We start from the raw sequence: 15,111 nt of genomic DNA, 5'->3' as shown, positions 1-15,111 counted from the left end.
GCAAAATGCTTGCCACTTGCACTCCACAATAAACTAAAACCCCACAATGCTAGTGAACTGTCTGACTGTGCTGCACTGGAAACAACATGGCTGGTGGACTCTGTGTTACCCCATAGCCAAGGCATAGAGGTCTGGCCTCTTCTCCTTCTCCTCCAGACAGATCTTGTGGACGCGGCACTCCAGCGCCTGGCCCAGGTTCAGCACTTTGGGGTAACAAGGCAGGATCTTGGTCAGGACGATGAGGATGTTCCGGATGTGTGTGTACTCCCCCGTCTCCAAGCAGTGGACTGATGCCTGGAGGGAACAGAAGGAGAGAGGGGTATATTGTTACTGCTGCATCCACACATTCCACTGACCTCTGATTATACTGTACATACAGAGGAGACAGGAGTCTTCATGTTTCAGGAGCTTCTCACTCAGAGTGGGTACAATTTCCTGCTAGCATTGTCTGTTACGTTTATTTTTCAATTAAAGTATAACATTCTGAACAATGGTAGTAAATGAATTAGCAACAGTCATCAAAATTGTTAAAAGGTTTAAAAAATAATTATAATAAATGCAACAGGTGGACAATGGATGATGATACTGCAAACTTTTAGAATGTTTAAAATCCATCAGATTTTGACTGAATTATAGCACATAAGACATTGTACTGACACAGACAAATAATGAGTTTGGTGAGAATTCATGGTATTCTATTTATTGTCAAATGTCACCTTATTTTTCTTAGAATGCACTCATTTATACATTTTCTAATAGTATCAGGATACATCTTTTTTTTTTTAAGTGTTAAAATAAAGACAAGTATATGTGCCTCATTTTCATAAACACACCGGGTGTATTTACATATATGAAACATTAACATAAAGGGGTGCTATAGGGAGCAACGACCGACAACCTTGCTCCATCTAGGCCTACCTGCACTCACCTACGGCGTCTAGACTGACTCATTAATTACGGTTGTTAAGGGCTGTGGTAGTCAAAAAATTGTAATACGATAATTGTCATGCAAATTTCTACCGGTCTCACGGTAATTTACAATAAATTAACATAAACATGTTTGGCCCACCTTTAAATTTTTTTAAATAAATAGGCATATCTTTTTTTAACCTTTATTTAACTAGGCAAGTCAGTTAAGAACATTCTTATTTACAATGAAGGCCTAGGAACAGTGGGTTAACTGCCTTGTTCAGGGGTAGAACGACAGATTTTTACCTTGTCAGCTCGGGGATTCGATCTTGCAACCTTTCAGTTAATGGTCCAACGCTTCAACCACTAGGCTACCTGCCTAGTCCAACGCTCCAACCACTAGGCTACCTGCCTAGTCCAACGCTCCAACCACTAGGTTGCCTGCCTAGTCCAACGCTCCAACCACTAGGTTACCTGCCTAGTCCAACGCTCCAACCACTAGGTTACCTGCCTAGTCCAACGCTTCAACCACTAGGCTACCTGTCGCCCCCATGGAGCATCTACATTTTAAAAAGTGGAATAAATCCATTTAATATAGCCACACAATATTTAGTTGTGATAGACCTATAAACTTGGGAATGTCTTAGAAATGAAAACATAAGGGCTGCACGATGTAACTTGATAACGATGATTTGGAAAAAGTTGCAAAAAAAGGGATGCACTCTGATCCTTCCAGTGGGGGGAGAGAGACAACTGCATTGCTGCTTGTATAGCAAGAAAGTTACAGGGTATCGACTCAATGGAAGACAGAATAAAAAAATGAAATGAGAAAGAAAAGCCACAACAACCAAAAGCCAACAGGTAGGCTGCTATTTACACTACAATCTGAGGAGTTGTGTAGACTCACTGTACGACGGTGAGAAGCACAGTAATGGGATGGCTAGCTTCAATTAGCTAGCTTCTCTCGGGTTTGATACAGTCAAGACGATATCATAACCGCCATCAATAAGGGACATTACTGTGCAGCTGTATTCATCGACCTGGCCAAGGCTTCCGACTCTGTCAATCACCACATTCTTATCAGCGGACTCAAAAGCCTTAGTTTCTAAAATGATTGCCTCGCCTGGTTCACCAACTACTTCTCTGATAGAGTTCAGTGTGTCAAATCGGAGGGCCAGTTGTCCGGACCTCTGGCAGTCTCTATGGGGCTGTCACAGGGTTCAATTCTCGGGCCGACTCTCTTCTTTGTATACATCAATGATGTCGCTCTTGCTGCTGGTGATTCTCTGATCCACCTCTACGCAGACAACACCATTCTGTATACTTCTGGCCCTTGTTTGGACATTGTGTTAACTAACCTCCAGATGATCTTCAATGCCATAAAACTCTCCTTCCGTGGCCTCCAAATGCTCTTAAATGCATGCTCTTCAACCGATCGCTGCCCGCACCTGCCCGCCCCGTCCAGCATCACTACTCTGGACGGTTCTGACTTAGAATATGTGGACAACTACAAATACCTAGGTGTCTAGTTAGACTGTAAACTCTCCTTCCAGACTCACATTAAGCATCTCCAATCCAAAATTAAATCTAGAATCGGCTTCCTATTTCGCAACAAAGTGTCCTTCACTTACCCTCGTAAAACTGACCATCCTACCGATCCTCAACTTTGGCGATGTCATTTACAAAACGGCCTCCAACACTCTACTCAACAAATTGGATGCAGTCTATCACAGTGCCATCCGTTTTGTCACCAAAGCCCCATATACTACCCACCACTGCGACCTGTACACTCTCATTGGCTGGCCCTCGCTTCATACTCGTCGCCAAACCCACAGGCTCCAGGTCATCTACAAGTCTATTCTAGGTAAAGCCCCGCCTTATCTCAGCTCACTGGTCACCATAGCAGCACCCACCTGTAGCACGCGCTCCTGCAGGTATCTCTTACTGGTCACCCCCAAAGCCAATTCTTCCTTTGGCCGCCTTTCCTTCCAGTTCTCTGCTGTCAATGACTGGAACGAACTGCCAAAAAATACTGAAGCTGGAGACTCATATCTCCCTCACTAACCACCAGCTGTCAGAACAGCTCACAGATCACTGCACCTGTACATAGCCCATCTGTAAATAGCCCATCCAACTACCTCATCCCCATACTGTATTTATTTATTTACCTGGCTCCTTTGCACCCCAGTATCTCTTCTTGCACATTCATCTTCTGCACATCTAACAATCCAGTGTTTAATTGCTATATTGTAATTACTTCGCCACCATGGCCTATTTATTGCCTTACCTCCCTTATCCTACCTCATTTGCACACACTGTATATAGACTTTTTTCTACTTTATTATTGACTGTATGTTTGTTTATTCCATGTGTTTTTGTGTGTGTTTTTTTCCCATGTGTAACTCGGTGTTGTTGTATGTGTCGAACTGCTTTGCTTTATCTTGGCCAGGTCGCAGTTGTAAATGAGAACTTGTTCTCAACTAGCTGGTTAAATAAAGGTGTGAGTAAGAGTGCTGAGTACCAGGCCATTAGAGGGCCATTAGCAAGTTTGTTAGGCTACTCATCAGGGCCATTAGCAAGTTTGCTAGGCTACTCATCAGAGCCATTAGCAAGTTTGCTAGGCTACTCATCAAGGCTATTCATTTGAACAGTTTTGGATTGGGATTACCTTGACCAATGGTCACAGGGAATTTGACTGAGGTCATGACTCGTGACTGCCAGTGTTGCAGTAATACAGTCACCACATCAGCACTACTGTTGTTGTCACCTTCTGTTGTATAACACAAGTGTTTCAATAGCAGGGTACCCTCAGATTAAAAATCAACAGGCTTGGCTCTAGATTACACCCATCTATGCATACTTTACATTGTGAGATCAGACATAAGGTAGCCTAGGGTGGTAGGTAGCCTAGCGGTTAAGAGCGTTGAGCCAGTAACTGAAAGGTCCCCCTTGCCGGCAAGGTAGAAAAATCTGGCGTTCTGCCCTTAAGCAAGGCAGTTAACCTCCAACAACTGCACCCTGGGCGCCGATGACATGGACATCGATTAAGGCAGCCCCCTGCACCTCTCTGATTCAGAGGGGTCGGGTTGAATGCATTCCGTTGTACAACTGACTAGGTATCCCCCTTTCCCTTGATAATATCACTATAATCCAAGTGTTCATATTCAAAGTTGCTTTCATTTCTGCGCATCTAACTTGTAAACATGTCAACTGTATTAAATTAGTACTTTTTTCAATTCCACAATAAATTAACAGCCATCAAAATAAAGTTATCTTTCTTGTGATGTAATTGTCGACACGATGTGTTAAATCCCAGACAAAGCTTCAGCATTCTTATAGATGCTACAGAAAGACAACGCATTCCATTGAGCCCATTTCAGCCATTACCGGCATGTGTTTGACAGGTCATTACAAACATTTGAGGTCGTAACGTTAACGGGGAACAGCGACAGGCACAAGCAAGATGAAATGAAAAAGAGTCGTAGGAGTAAAAATGAAAGCAATCAATCCAGCTAGATTTAGGTGACAAGTGGATTTTGCACCACTCAAACACAGTAAAAAGACAGCTCCACAGGTTGGAGGGGCATGCGTGTTGCTAAATAAATAGCCGTTAATAAGACAAATAGACCAGATTGACTTCTTCAGAAGGCTTTGAAACAAAAGGAGGAACTCACTTTAGTCAGCTTGTAGTGCCATTTGTGCACCACGTGTCTGAAGTTCTCATAGTCCAGCTGGTCGGCTTTGTTCCCTCCGTCGAAGCCTGTGGCTCTGAAGATGGTCAGGAAGCCTGGGTAGTTACCACACTCCTTGAAGGGGGGACAACACACAGACAAGATGAAGTGTTAACAATGGTTACATTTGTATTGTACAGCTACAGAATGTTAGTAATATCAGTAGATAATGTTGCCCAGCCTCAAATCAACTCCTAGCCCCTAGGAGGCCGATACCCTATGCACTTGAGATCTGAGAAGGTGTAGTGTGTGTGTGTGTGTGTGTGTGTGTGTGTGTGTGTGTGTGTGTGTGTGTGTGTGTGAGAGAGCGAGAGGTGTGTAGTGGGTACCTTCTCGTAGACAGCACGGTCGCTGTGCCAGCGGGTCACAGTCTCCAGCATGCAGCACAGGAAACGTCCGTAGCGCCGCGACTCGTTCTCTGTGCAGCTGGCCACCGTGTAGATGATGTCAGAGAACACCTGCAGAGAAGACCACGCAACACAGTTAGGAGGTCAGGACAGAGTAATGAAGTGCTGAAAATCCCATGGTATAATAACACGTGACAACCTGAGACAGTAGAGGGCAAAGAGGCAGAAAGGGGACAGAGATGTCTCACCCGGTCATAGCAGAGCAGGGTGCAGAAGTTGGGAGCCTTCTGCTGGTGCACCAGCTCCACAAAGCGGGCGCAGTACACAGCGTCGATGGCAGAGAAGATACAGCGAGGGAACAGACACAGCTGCAGGAACTTAGTGATGGTCTCATTCTTGGTGGATTCTGAACGAGGGAGAAAATAGAGGGAGGGAGAGAGGAAAAGTATTTATAAAAAGGAGGATGGGAGAAGAACAGAAGAACAGTGAATTAGAATAGCAGTCATGACTCCCATGACTCATCTTTTGAGTCACTATACAAGATTTGAGAAGGCTCAAACACACACTCATTTAAAATGTAATTAGCTTGGGTTAGCTGCACAAAGATATTGTTAAATATGACAGACGTGTTTGTTAATGAAATGGGAGAGTTGACAGCTGCCAATAACCCACATCCACCAAAACAGACTATGGCGCCATATCATCAAACAACTCCATATTAATGGAATTACTTCGGTCATGGTCATGCTTGTTAACGGGGCTAAAACAAACAAGATGAGGCTGGTTTTGAGGCACCCGCCTGGGAGCTGACGGGGCTTAGCAGTTCTGTGGTGTTACGGTCTCAACAACAGAGCCTGCTCTAATGGGAAGAGGAGGCTGGGTGAGGGAGGGTCTTCTGGGATGAGTGCTGTGAGGGGCAGTAAGCAGTGTGCGCTTGAGTGAGTGAGTGAGTGAGTGAGTGAGTGAGTGAGAGTGAGAGAGAGAGAGAGAGAGAGAGAGAGAGACTATCTTACTGGCGAGGAGCCAGTTGTCTTTCTCCAGTTTGAGGCGGTGCAGGACCCTCTGGACGTGCTCCAGCTGCTTCTTCTCCTCCTCCTGCAGCTTGTCCTGTAGGGCCGTGCAGCGTTCCTTCTCCTTCTTCTTCTTGTTCATGGGCTGCAGACAGACACCAGACAGACAGACGGGCTGGTTAGTGTGTGTTCATGGGCTACAGACAGACAGCAGACAGACAGGCTGCTGTTTAGATGGGGTGAACACATACACAGAGAGAACACTAATAACAACTTGGAGCTGAAGCACAATACAATTATAGTGCAATTACCATAACTCTCCAAGTCAAGTGATAATTGGAGACCATTGCAATTCCACCACAATGAACTGTGTGACTGTGTTTGGAGGGCATTTAATGAGCTGTTGATGAGGGAGAGATTAACTGGAAGATGAGAAAATTCTCTGTGTGCTGCAGTATTGTCACCAAGGGGTCTGATAGATGCCTGGGGTCCTGTTCATTAGGCACCAAACAGAAGAAAATGGACTGAAACAGGGAGGGACTACTTGGACTTGTCCACTACATGGTTAAATAAGAAATGCTAATTTACATTTTCCGTAGCAAAACCATTTCAACTGTGTGCTATAAATGAACACACCCCTGACGATGTGACTCACCACATCAGGGTTCTCCTCGATGGTCTTGACCTGGACCTGGAGCTTCTTCACCTCGCGGTCGTAGGCGTTGTGTGGCACGGCCAGGTCGTACATGGTCAGCGACCAGAAGGTGGCGTAGAACTGGGGTCGAAGGTCGTCCCAGACGCGGGGCGGGTGCAGGGACACCACAGCCTCATGCACCGGCGACATCACCAGCTCGCACGCAGCCACGTACTTATGGACCTTCTGCTGCTGCCGGTTGCTCTTCTCAGCTTTCTTCAGCTCATCATACTTAGACTGGGGAGAGAGGAGGGGACAGTCAGTTACGGTCTCCTTTACGTGGTAAGATTCACAAACGGATTGATATACAATATGTTTCAGTATAGGAGATTATACAGTCTGGTTCTCCCTGGCTGTGAGAGCAGCAGCCTGATCTGTGGTTCTGTATTATACATGACTCCCAGCAGGACAGTGGGTCTGATCTGTTCCCAGACACAAAACCTGACTGAGTTGGTCCCCTCATGAGGAATGTGTGTCAGATGTGATTGTTCAGATGGCGTGACCATGTCGTGTGACGACAGCAGAGGGGGAACTCAGCATGTTTCACGCCCGGCCAGGACGACAGTAAATAAGGTTACACAGCACATGGGAGGAGGGCGGCTGTCGCTCTCTGGAACTAAACCATTCTTCTACCAGGACACTACGTGGCCAGTGTTCTCAAAGCATTACAGTTCACATCAATTCAAGGTTTCAGTCATATGAGTTTGTATTGAATTTATTTGTAGTGTCCTGGATACATATACTCACTGCGGATGTATCCATTGGCCATACTGTACAAGCTAAAGGTGAACTACCAGAGGGAAGGAGACTACTCACCAGGATCTGATGTCCGTACATTGGGCGTGAGAGGAAGAAGGCAGCGTCGTGGGGGGTGTGGAACTGGTTGCACAGGATGTCAATGGAGGGAACACGCTTGATGTAGTCCTCAGTACTCAGGTTGGACGCCAGGAAGCCACCAAACTGGACCAGGGTGTCGTGACACTGTAGCCAGGGGACATGGCGGAGAGTCAGAGTGTGTCCAGAATGGCACCCTAATCCTTCTTTAGTGCACTACTTTTGACAAGGGCCCGCATGGCCTCTGGTTGAAAGTAGTGCTCTATATAGGAAATAAGGTTATATTTTTGACACATCCCAGGAAGTTCATTCTCCCTTATTACACAGCCATGTCCGTGTGTTATTCATCTCACAGTTCCTTATTTGTTTAAGGACACAACCTAGGTCATTAAAACCATCCATCAATGTGGCCCAATACGACACAGAGGCAATTGTGTGAGATTATCGACAGGCAACTTGGGGGAATTAAACTAAACATAAATTGTCAGCTGTGTAATGTTTAAGAAATGTAGTAATGAGGAAAAAGGAGAACTCCATTCCCCTGATGTAGCTTATGGACAAGACTTGAAGTTACCCTCTGTGGGTTATGAGTTCCTACCTGGTCGTAGAGCTTTCCCACCAGTTTGAGGTGTTTCTCGCCCCCCTCTAGAAAGACCACCCCGTTGCGTTGCTGGGCCATGAGGAGACAGAGGGGCAGAGCCAGCTCATGGTCCAACAGGGCATCCTTTAGACGCTGGGACGACTTCTTAGTGTTACGGATCTGACCAAAGTAACCACCCTGGGGACATAAAGAAAATAGAATTTAACTTTTTCAAGTCATGCTTAGCAATAGCCAACTAATATAATGTGCCTCAGCTTTGAGCTGGTCATGGTGTAAAGTTTAAGTCAGACTAAAGATGGCCCAGTACCTCAGCTTTGAGCTGGTCATGGTGTATAGTTTCAACGTTTAAGTCAGACTAAAGATGGCCCAGTACCTCAGCTTTGAGCTGGTCATGGTGTATAGTTTCAACGTTTAAGTCAGACTAAAGATGGCCCAGTACCTCAGCTTTGAGCTGGTCATGGTGTATAGTTTCAACGTTTAAGTCAGACTAAAGATGGCCCAGTACCTCAGCTTTGAGCTGCTCCCCTCCAGTCATAGCCTCCATCTGCTCTGATGTCATCTCATCCGTGATCTCGATGCCGGCCATCTTCTGCACCACCTCTTTTAGAATCAGCAGGTCAAAACTGCAGTGGGGGGAAAACACAACAGAAGTATATTTGTGAATGCGGACAAACAAATAATATGTGCACATACAAAAAAATAAACACGTGTCAACAACCATCATTGGGCGAAAACACTCGTAGGAGTAGGTAAGGACAGCACACTAATAATAGTAGATTCCGGCAAATCGACAATTTATTCTCTTCCATGCTGTTTCATGGGCACTATGGCAGAGTGCCACCTCTATTTACTTCCCCTGCATTCCTGGTCCTGGAGAAGGACTGATCTGAACTGATGGGAGGGAGGGAGGGAGGGAGGGAGGGAGGGAGGGAGGGAGGGAGGGAGGGAGGGAGGGAGGGAGGGAAAGTTGCCATGAAGCCCAGTGTGATTCACTACCTGCTGACTCCAGCCATTACAGGGAGACCAGGGCTGTGATAATTACCCTCCCCCTTCCTCTATGGGTGCCCCTACACCCACACAGTCAGCAGCCTCCTCATCAACACCACATTACTCAGCAGCTCTGCCCAGGCCAGGGCCCTGCAGGGAGGCACATCAACAGCCAAGGCCCCTCTCTCTCAGCCCAGAGTCTAGCCAGACAGAGACGGAGGGGACCCAGTTGACTGACTACGAACAACAAACTCCATCACTATGAATCACATCAGAGCCAGCAAGTCAATGAGGTGGCTGTCTGCTTGATGAGGAGTTATTCTTACCTCTTCCCTGCTTTCAGCGTATTGGTCACATACTGGAGGAGGCCGGCCAACTCGATTGGGTATTTCCTGAAAACAGCTCCACACAGACTAGCCAGGCCTGGATAGGAGACAGGAGAAAGGTCAGCAGTCCATTAGTTAGCAAGCAAGCGATCATATGTTGCATAAACATAGTCAACTAGAGTTGTACTGGGATGGACCTACAGGGAACAAAAGCACACCCTAATGCACCTTCGACAATAAAGCTGATTTGTGACATCATGGCCATGTTCGGTAGGACACACTGTAGTGAAACATTTTGTACCGTAAAATGAAAATCTGTGTTCTTATTGGACAAGTTCAGGTGGTACCTCCCTTTTTCACACCATTTCTAAATATTTTGTCCTGAACACAACCCAAGTCAAACACTCCCCCCAAATTGCTGTAGTAGCGAACTCACTCTGAAGCCAGGAGGATATCGTAGTGTCATCATGTTTCATCTTCTCTTTCTCTGGATTGGCCAGCGCTTCAATAATGCAATCTATTGTCAATGAGTTAAGGTGCACAACACGGCAAGTCTTAATACACTCTGACTGCTATGGCTGGACTAAAGCATTCCAAATACATAGTTAAACAAAGTACTGAATGTGTATAAATACATGAGTCACAAAATGGCAGAGTAAGGATACAGGCCATGACATCATAGTTGAGTGAGGTGAGGTACTTGAGGGAGTCTACCACTGGACCGATGAGGTTGTCATACCACTGGATCTGAGACAGGATCTGAGAGAGGAACAATAATACAACAATACAAAAATCAGCTATTAATAATAGACTTCTTTTGGTAATTATGATATGTATTAAAAAGCTGTGTAATATAATTTAGCTTTGCAAGTCATTACTCTATTCTTTAGAAACAAAGATTAATGCAATGCAATTCTAAAGGATGTTGTTGTTTTGAGATTTTAAAATAGGACGCTGCCACTTAAAGACAAACGTTCCAAAAGAGATAGGCTAGCCAAGATAAATGCCAGGTGTCTTTTTGTTTCCTAGTATGTTCACTATTGAAGGTTTACTTTTGTAAATCACTTTGCATAAAATAAATACGTTTAGCGAGTAGATTGCTATTGCTAATAACTCTTCAGCAACCGCACGACTATATATAAAACAGTTCAAATCTGAGGCCCCCGCAAGACCCTAACCCGCGAATATAGAAAATGCGCTGTAGGCTACAGTCAGAGGGCGGAACGAGTTTGACAGGGGGTGCATGTTTTTTGTGTGCCTATTTTCGATATATTTCTGCTTATAATTTCCGATATTTTGGTAAGCTATGTGTTAGTCAACTTGTCTATAATTAGATATATGCAGCTTCTCTTCTGTCATTATATGTTGCTGTAGATCAGCTATTCCCAAACTGGGGTACGCACAACGCCGAATGCGATTTTCTCTTCACATTTTCAAACAGTAGATTTACATTTTCCAACGGGGCTATACATTTGGGTGAGGTTTTTATCTCGCCTCGTAGCCTCGTTTCACCGGCAAAAATAAAACTAAACCATCTAGTGTTCAGCGAAATAACAACACAATGTCAAATACAGATAGCCTAGTCAAATAGTTAACATTCAATCACATTAACCATTACTCTCTCATGGGAAAGCTTCACTCTCGCACAGACATTTTAGAAACATGACACTTTGAAAAATAAGCCACAGGAGTTTTTGAGAGAGAATAAGACAACTTTTGAGTAGTAAGACATGAATAAAATCAACAGATACCATTAATAAGAAGGGGCAAGAAGAGTCTTATATGGTAAGCTACTGAGTGGCTAGGACAGACAAGTGTGGTGGATGAATCAGAATTAGTTGGGTAACATAAATAAGTTGTAATATGCTTATGTAAATACTCGTCATTAGAATGTTTCCCTTTGGACTAAAGGGTTGGCAGTTGCACATATCCCTTCTCAGCTAGGGCTCAGTCCTTTGGGGCCCAGAGAGGGGAGTGGTCAGGCTTGTCTTCATATGTGAATATATCTGTTAAACCATCTGGTGCTATGCAGAATATCAGAAGGGGAGGAGGACAGAATGGAACATTGTCTTCACCTACTCTTAAACCATGTGAAGGGATGGCGTGATTAATGGGGAACCAATGAATTGTCTCCACAATGTCTGTATGCCAGTCACTCCCTCCTTTTCCCATTTGTGGGGGGGGGGGGGGGGGGAGTATGGCAGTGTCTGGAACCATTGTATGTCCCCTCCGGGTGTACTTGAGATGGGAGTATCTAGAGTTGACAATTGATATATACCATTGGATGAGTTCATGTTTTTGTACTATGAAGTACCAGGAACGAGATTAGAACCTCGTCTTAGAGACCAAACTGAACGATAATTTATAGCTAATGCTATCTGGCTATGGGATACTCCTCTCTCAAGTAAAATGACCTTTGTGAAGAGTTCCTAAGATCTGTGGTTCGTCACGTAAGTTGAGAGGGGTGTATCTTGGCTATAAAAGATCTTTGTAGTCTTATGTAGGGACTCTCAGAATTCATTATAGACACTGAATTGATCTGAGAGTCAAAAGGCTATTGTGAATCTCATATTATTAAAGATGAAGTTTAAGTATAACTCTGACTGGTGTGTGGTTTGTAACTCTCCTCATTTGGTAATACAGGAAATTGCTATGATACAAGCCCCATACTATTGTGGAGGACTTAATTATTCCTGCTTCCGCGGATTTGGCTCGGGCATTACTGGGGGAAAAGGCCACAAAAAATATACAGACAATATCTTCATCAAACAAACACTGTTTCACAACGCATCAGTGACAGTAGGTGAATAGAAGATCATAACATTTTTGAGAATACATACATAGTCAAAGAGGATGGTGGGGTTGCTATGGCTCAGCTTGCCTATCTGCCGCCCAGATGGTTTCACATTCTCTTTGGTCAATCGCCTGGAAAGAAAGAAACAAACAAAGAAAAGAAGCAAAGAAGGAAGGAAAAAGGAAGGAGGAAAGAATGGAAAGAAAGAAAGAAAGAAAGAAAGAAAGAAAGAAAGAAAAGAAAGGAGCAATTTAACACATTTATTGAAGTATCTTGCAAATATACATGAACCCTGTAAATTATGTGGCACCACTGGTTTGATGGTTAGGCTAGATTGAAAAATATTATTTAGTAGAACAATTTACAACTAATGAACTTGCACTCAATGGTTGCGTGCTTCATGCTGATACACATTTATCAAAATTATATTTTGTTCCCACTCTCACACAACATTAATTGACAAAATTATACTTCGTCAACAAAACTAAGGAAAGATACATTTTGGGCAGGAATCCATACTTTTTGTGCCCTATATGAGTTTATTCCATGTGCAACTCTGTTGTTTTTGTTGCACTGCTTTGCTCCATCTTGGCTAGGTCGCAGTTGTAAATGAAAACTTGTTCTCAACTGGCCTACCTGGTTAAATAAAGAAGAAATCATTTAAAAAACTAAAATAAAGTAGGTAGCAAAAGCACCACCACCAGGGACTCCTTTCCTACTGTGGTGCTGCACAGTGCACTGCACACACACACTGTATACATGATGCAGGCCAGGGACAGGCACGACACACTCATTAACTTCCTTGTTCTCGTCTTCGTTAGCCACCTTGTATTGACACGGAGCAGTGGTGACATGTCACTCAGCAGAGCTGTATCCATATCAAAGGGTATGGTTAATGACATCCAGGCAATGTTCCATTTTCATGATTAATAAGCACTGGACTAAAAGCACTGACATCCTTCAGTTAATTACACAAGCCTAAGAAGCAAATGTATTCAGTAGCAGCAACTTATGTAACAATGGTTTGTACAACATGGGGCTAGGGGCTGGTGAGAGGGTGAAGGACCTATGAGAGCAGGGCAGGGCAGCAGGGCAGAGGAGCAGGGTTAGAGTGATGCTATGCTAGCCTCATAAATCTGACATGGATGGGAGTAGTCCACTTGAGTGCATCTGCAGAGCAATCTTCTCTAATCCCCCCACACCCCCTGCCTTCCAGAGCTGCAGGATGTCAGCCCTCCATCACCACTTTATCCATTAGTCTCCCCTCTTACAGAATGAACTGTTCCTTCCCCCATCAGACAGAGTGATGCAGGCTGGGTATATTCCCTATCACCAACACCACCACACAGCCTCAGGGTAATTCCTCTTGTCAAGGTGCTCACACACATACAAGCAATCAGTGGCAACAGCTTCACAGGAGCCAGAGCGTTTACAAAACCTGTGTGTGTAGGGGGAGCACAACCTGGCTGGCCGAGCACTGTTCCTGCCGGGTGGGATCCAGCAGAATATTGATGACTCGGGGGGGGAAAGGAGGCCTGCTCCATACCCAGCTGCCAGCTTCCATTAAAATTAATGGAGGGACGACCTTTTATTTTATTCTGTTGGGGGGGGGGGGGGGGGGGGGGGGGGGGGTTAGGCTTAGGGGGGTTAGGGTAGGAAACAAACCATGGCTTCCCAGAGTGCCTGCTCTGTCATACAGTATCACACAGCCCTGAGGTGCTCGGCTTTCTGTGTGGCAGCAGTGGTGGGAAAACTTCCAATGTCCACTGGTACAGTACAGTACAGGGAAACATGAGGCCTCAGGCACAAACATTGAATAAACATGTACTTCCACTTCAAATACACTAAGGATGTTTTACAGCAAGTGTGCTGATCAGGTGCTTATCATTCCTCATGCATTGAAGACAGTTGCTCTTAGGACATGTGTACAACATTTTTACTGTGCTAAAATATCATATCAGCAATATGATATTTCTCTCCAAGTATTACAGCCATAAGAGATGTGTTGAGATGTGTTGACATGTAGTCCTGATGTTCAGTAGTGTGTGAATGGCTGAACCTCAGCACTAACCCCACAAAGTCCAGTGTTTTGAAAATAAAACAAAAGTAGGCACCCACACCAGCCCACATCTGCTATTACGAGTGTTGTACGTGCATGCGTGTGAGTGTTGTACGTGCATGCGTGTGAGAGTGTTGTACGTGCATGCGTGTGAGAGTGTTGTACGTGCATGCGTGTGAGAGTGTTGTACGTGCATGCGTGTGAGAGTGTTGTACGTGCATGCGTGTGAGAGTGTTGGCAGTGGGAGTAAAAAACAATTGAGAACTGGATTAAATGAAATATTACTGGCCCAGTTAGTGATACTATTTTATCAAATAAATTCTCTGTAATTAATATTACCTGATTGAACTAATAATGTAAATGTAATTAACTAGGTAGTCGGGGCACCACGAAATAATGTTTATAGAGCGGTTGTCTTCCGAATAGCATGTCATATATCACTTAATCCATAGCAAAGACATGACACCACGAAAGTGACAGAACAGTCCTAGCTGTGCCAACCTAAAAAATTACAATGGTAACCATGGCTGCATGTAAGCGCTTCTCAGCAGCACCCACCACACACACACTAGGGTTCATACACATTTAGACAGATTCAATTTCACGAATTTCCCCTGACTTTTAATCAAATTTCCATGACCAACAATTGGCGGCGTCTATGTGCGTATAAATAAAGTAAAGATAAATGTGGTATCAACACTCGGAGACTACTCTCTGACCCACTGTCCTGTCGTTGGGCAAGGCACTTAACCCTCGCACCAAGTAGAACACTTGTTAGACAACTGTATAAAACACATGTGGTCAACCCTCAGTGGCTCA

At 44.6% G+C, this 15,111-nt stretch overlaps 1 protein-coding gene across 9 annotated transcripts in view; it reads right to left on the bottom strand.

Moving 5' to 3' along the window:
* The window catches only part of LOC109875649 (THO complex subunit 2-like), a 60,309-nt gene that overhangs the window by 16,553 nt on the left and 28,645 nt on the right, over nucleotides 1-15,111 (bottom strand). For all 9 annotated transcript variants that reach the window (XR_004205921.1, XM_031807501.1, XM_031807493.1 and 6 more), the window contains exons 16-28: nucleotides 12,280-12,364; nucleotides 10,105-10,198; nucleotides 9,876-9,956; nucleotides 9,440-9,536; nucleotides 8,632-8,749; nucleotides 8,124-8,303; nucleotides 7,508-7,672; nucleotides 6,653-6,928; nucleotides 6,001-6,142; nucleotides 5,236-5,393; nucleotides 4,970-5,098; nucleotides 4,584-4,715; nucleotides 110-294 (exon numbers count right to left, since the gene is read on the bottom strand). Coding sequence is in view for 8 of the 9 variants with exons in the window: in XM_031807501.1 (XP_031663361.1) it covers nucleotides 110-294; nucleotides 4,584-4,715; nucleotides 4,970-5,098; nucleotides 5,236-5,393; nucleotides 6,001-6,142; nucleotides 6,653-6,928; nucleotides 7,508-7,672; nucleotides 8,124-8,303; nucleotides 8,632-8,749; nucleotides 9,440-9,536; nucleotides 9,876-9,956; nucleotides 10,105-10,198; nucleotides 12,280-12,364 (1,842 nt within the window). In the remaining variant the exon portion in view is untranslated. The remainder of the gene's footprint in view (nucleotides 1-109; nucleotides 295-4,583; nucleotides 4,716-4,969; nucleotides 5,099-5,235; nucleotides 5,394-6,000; nucleotides 6,143-6,652; nucleotides 6,929-7,507; nucleotides 7,673-8,123; nucleotides 8,304-8,631; nucleotides 8,750-9,439; nucleotides 9,537-9,875; nucleotides 9,957-10,104; nucleotides 10,199-12,279; nucleotides 12,365-15,111) is intronic.

The sequence above is a fragment of the Oncorhynchus kisutch genome, linkage group LG28 (genome assembly GCF_002021735.2).
Source record: "Oncorhynchus kisutch isolate 150728-3 linkage group LG28, Okis_V2, whole genome shotgun sequence".
NCBI classification, from domain to species: Eukaryota; Metazoa; Chordata; class Actinopteri; order Salmoniformes; family Salmonidae; genus Oncorhynchus; species Oncorhynchus kisutch.
This window is presented reverse-complemented; position numbering and strand designations above follow the sequence as displayed.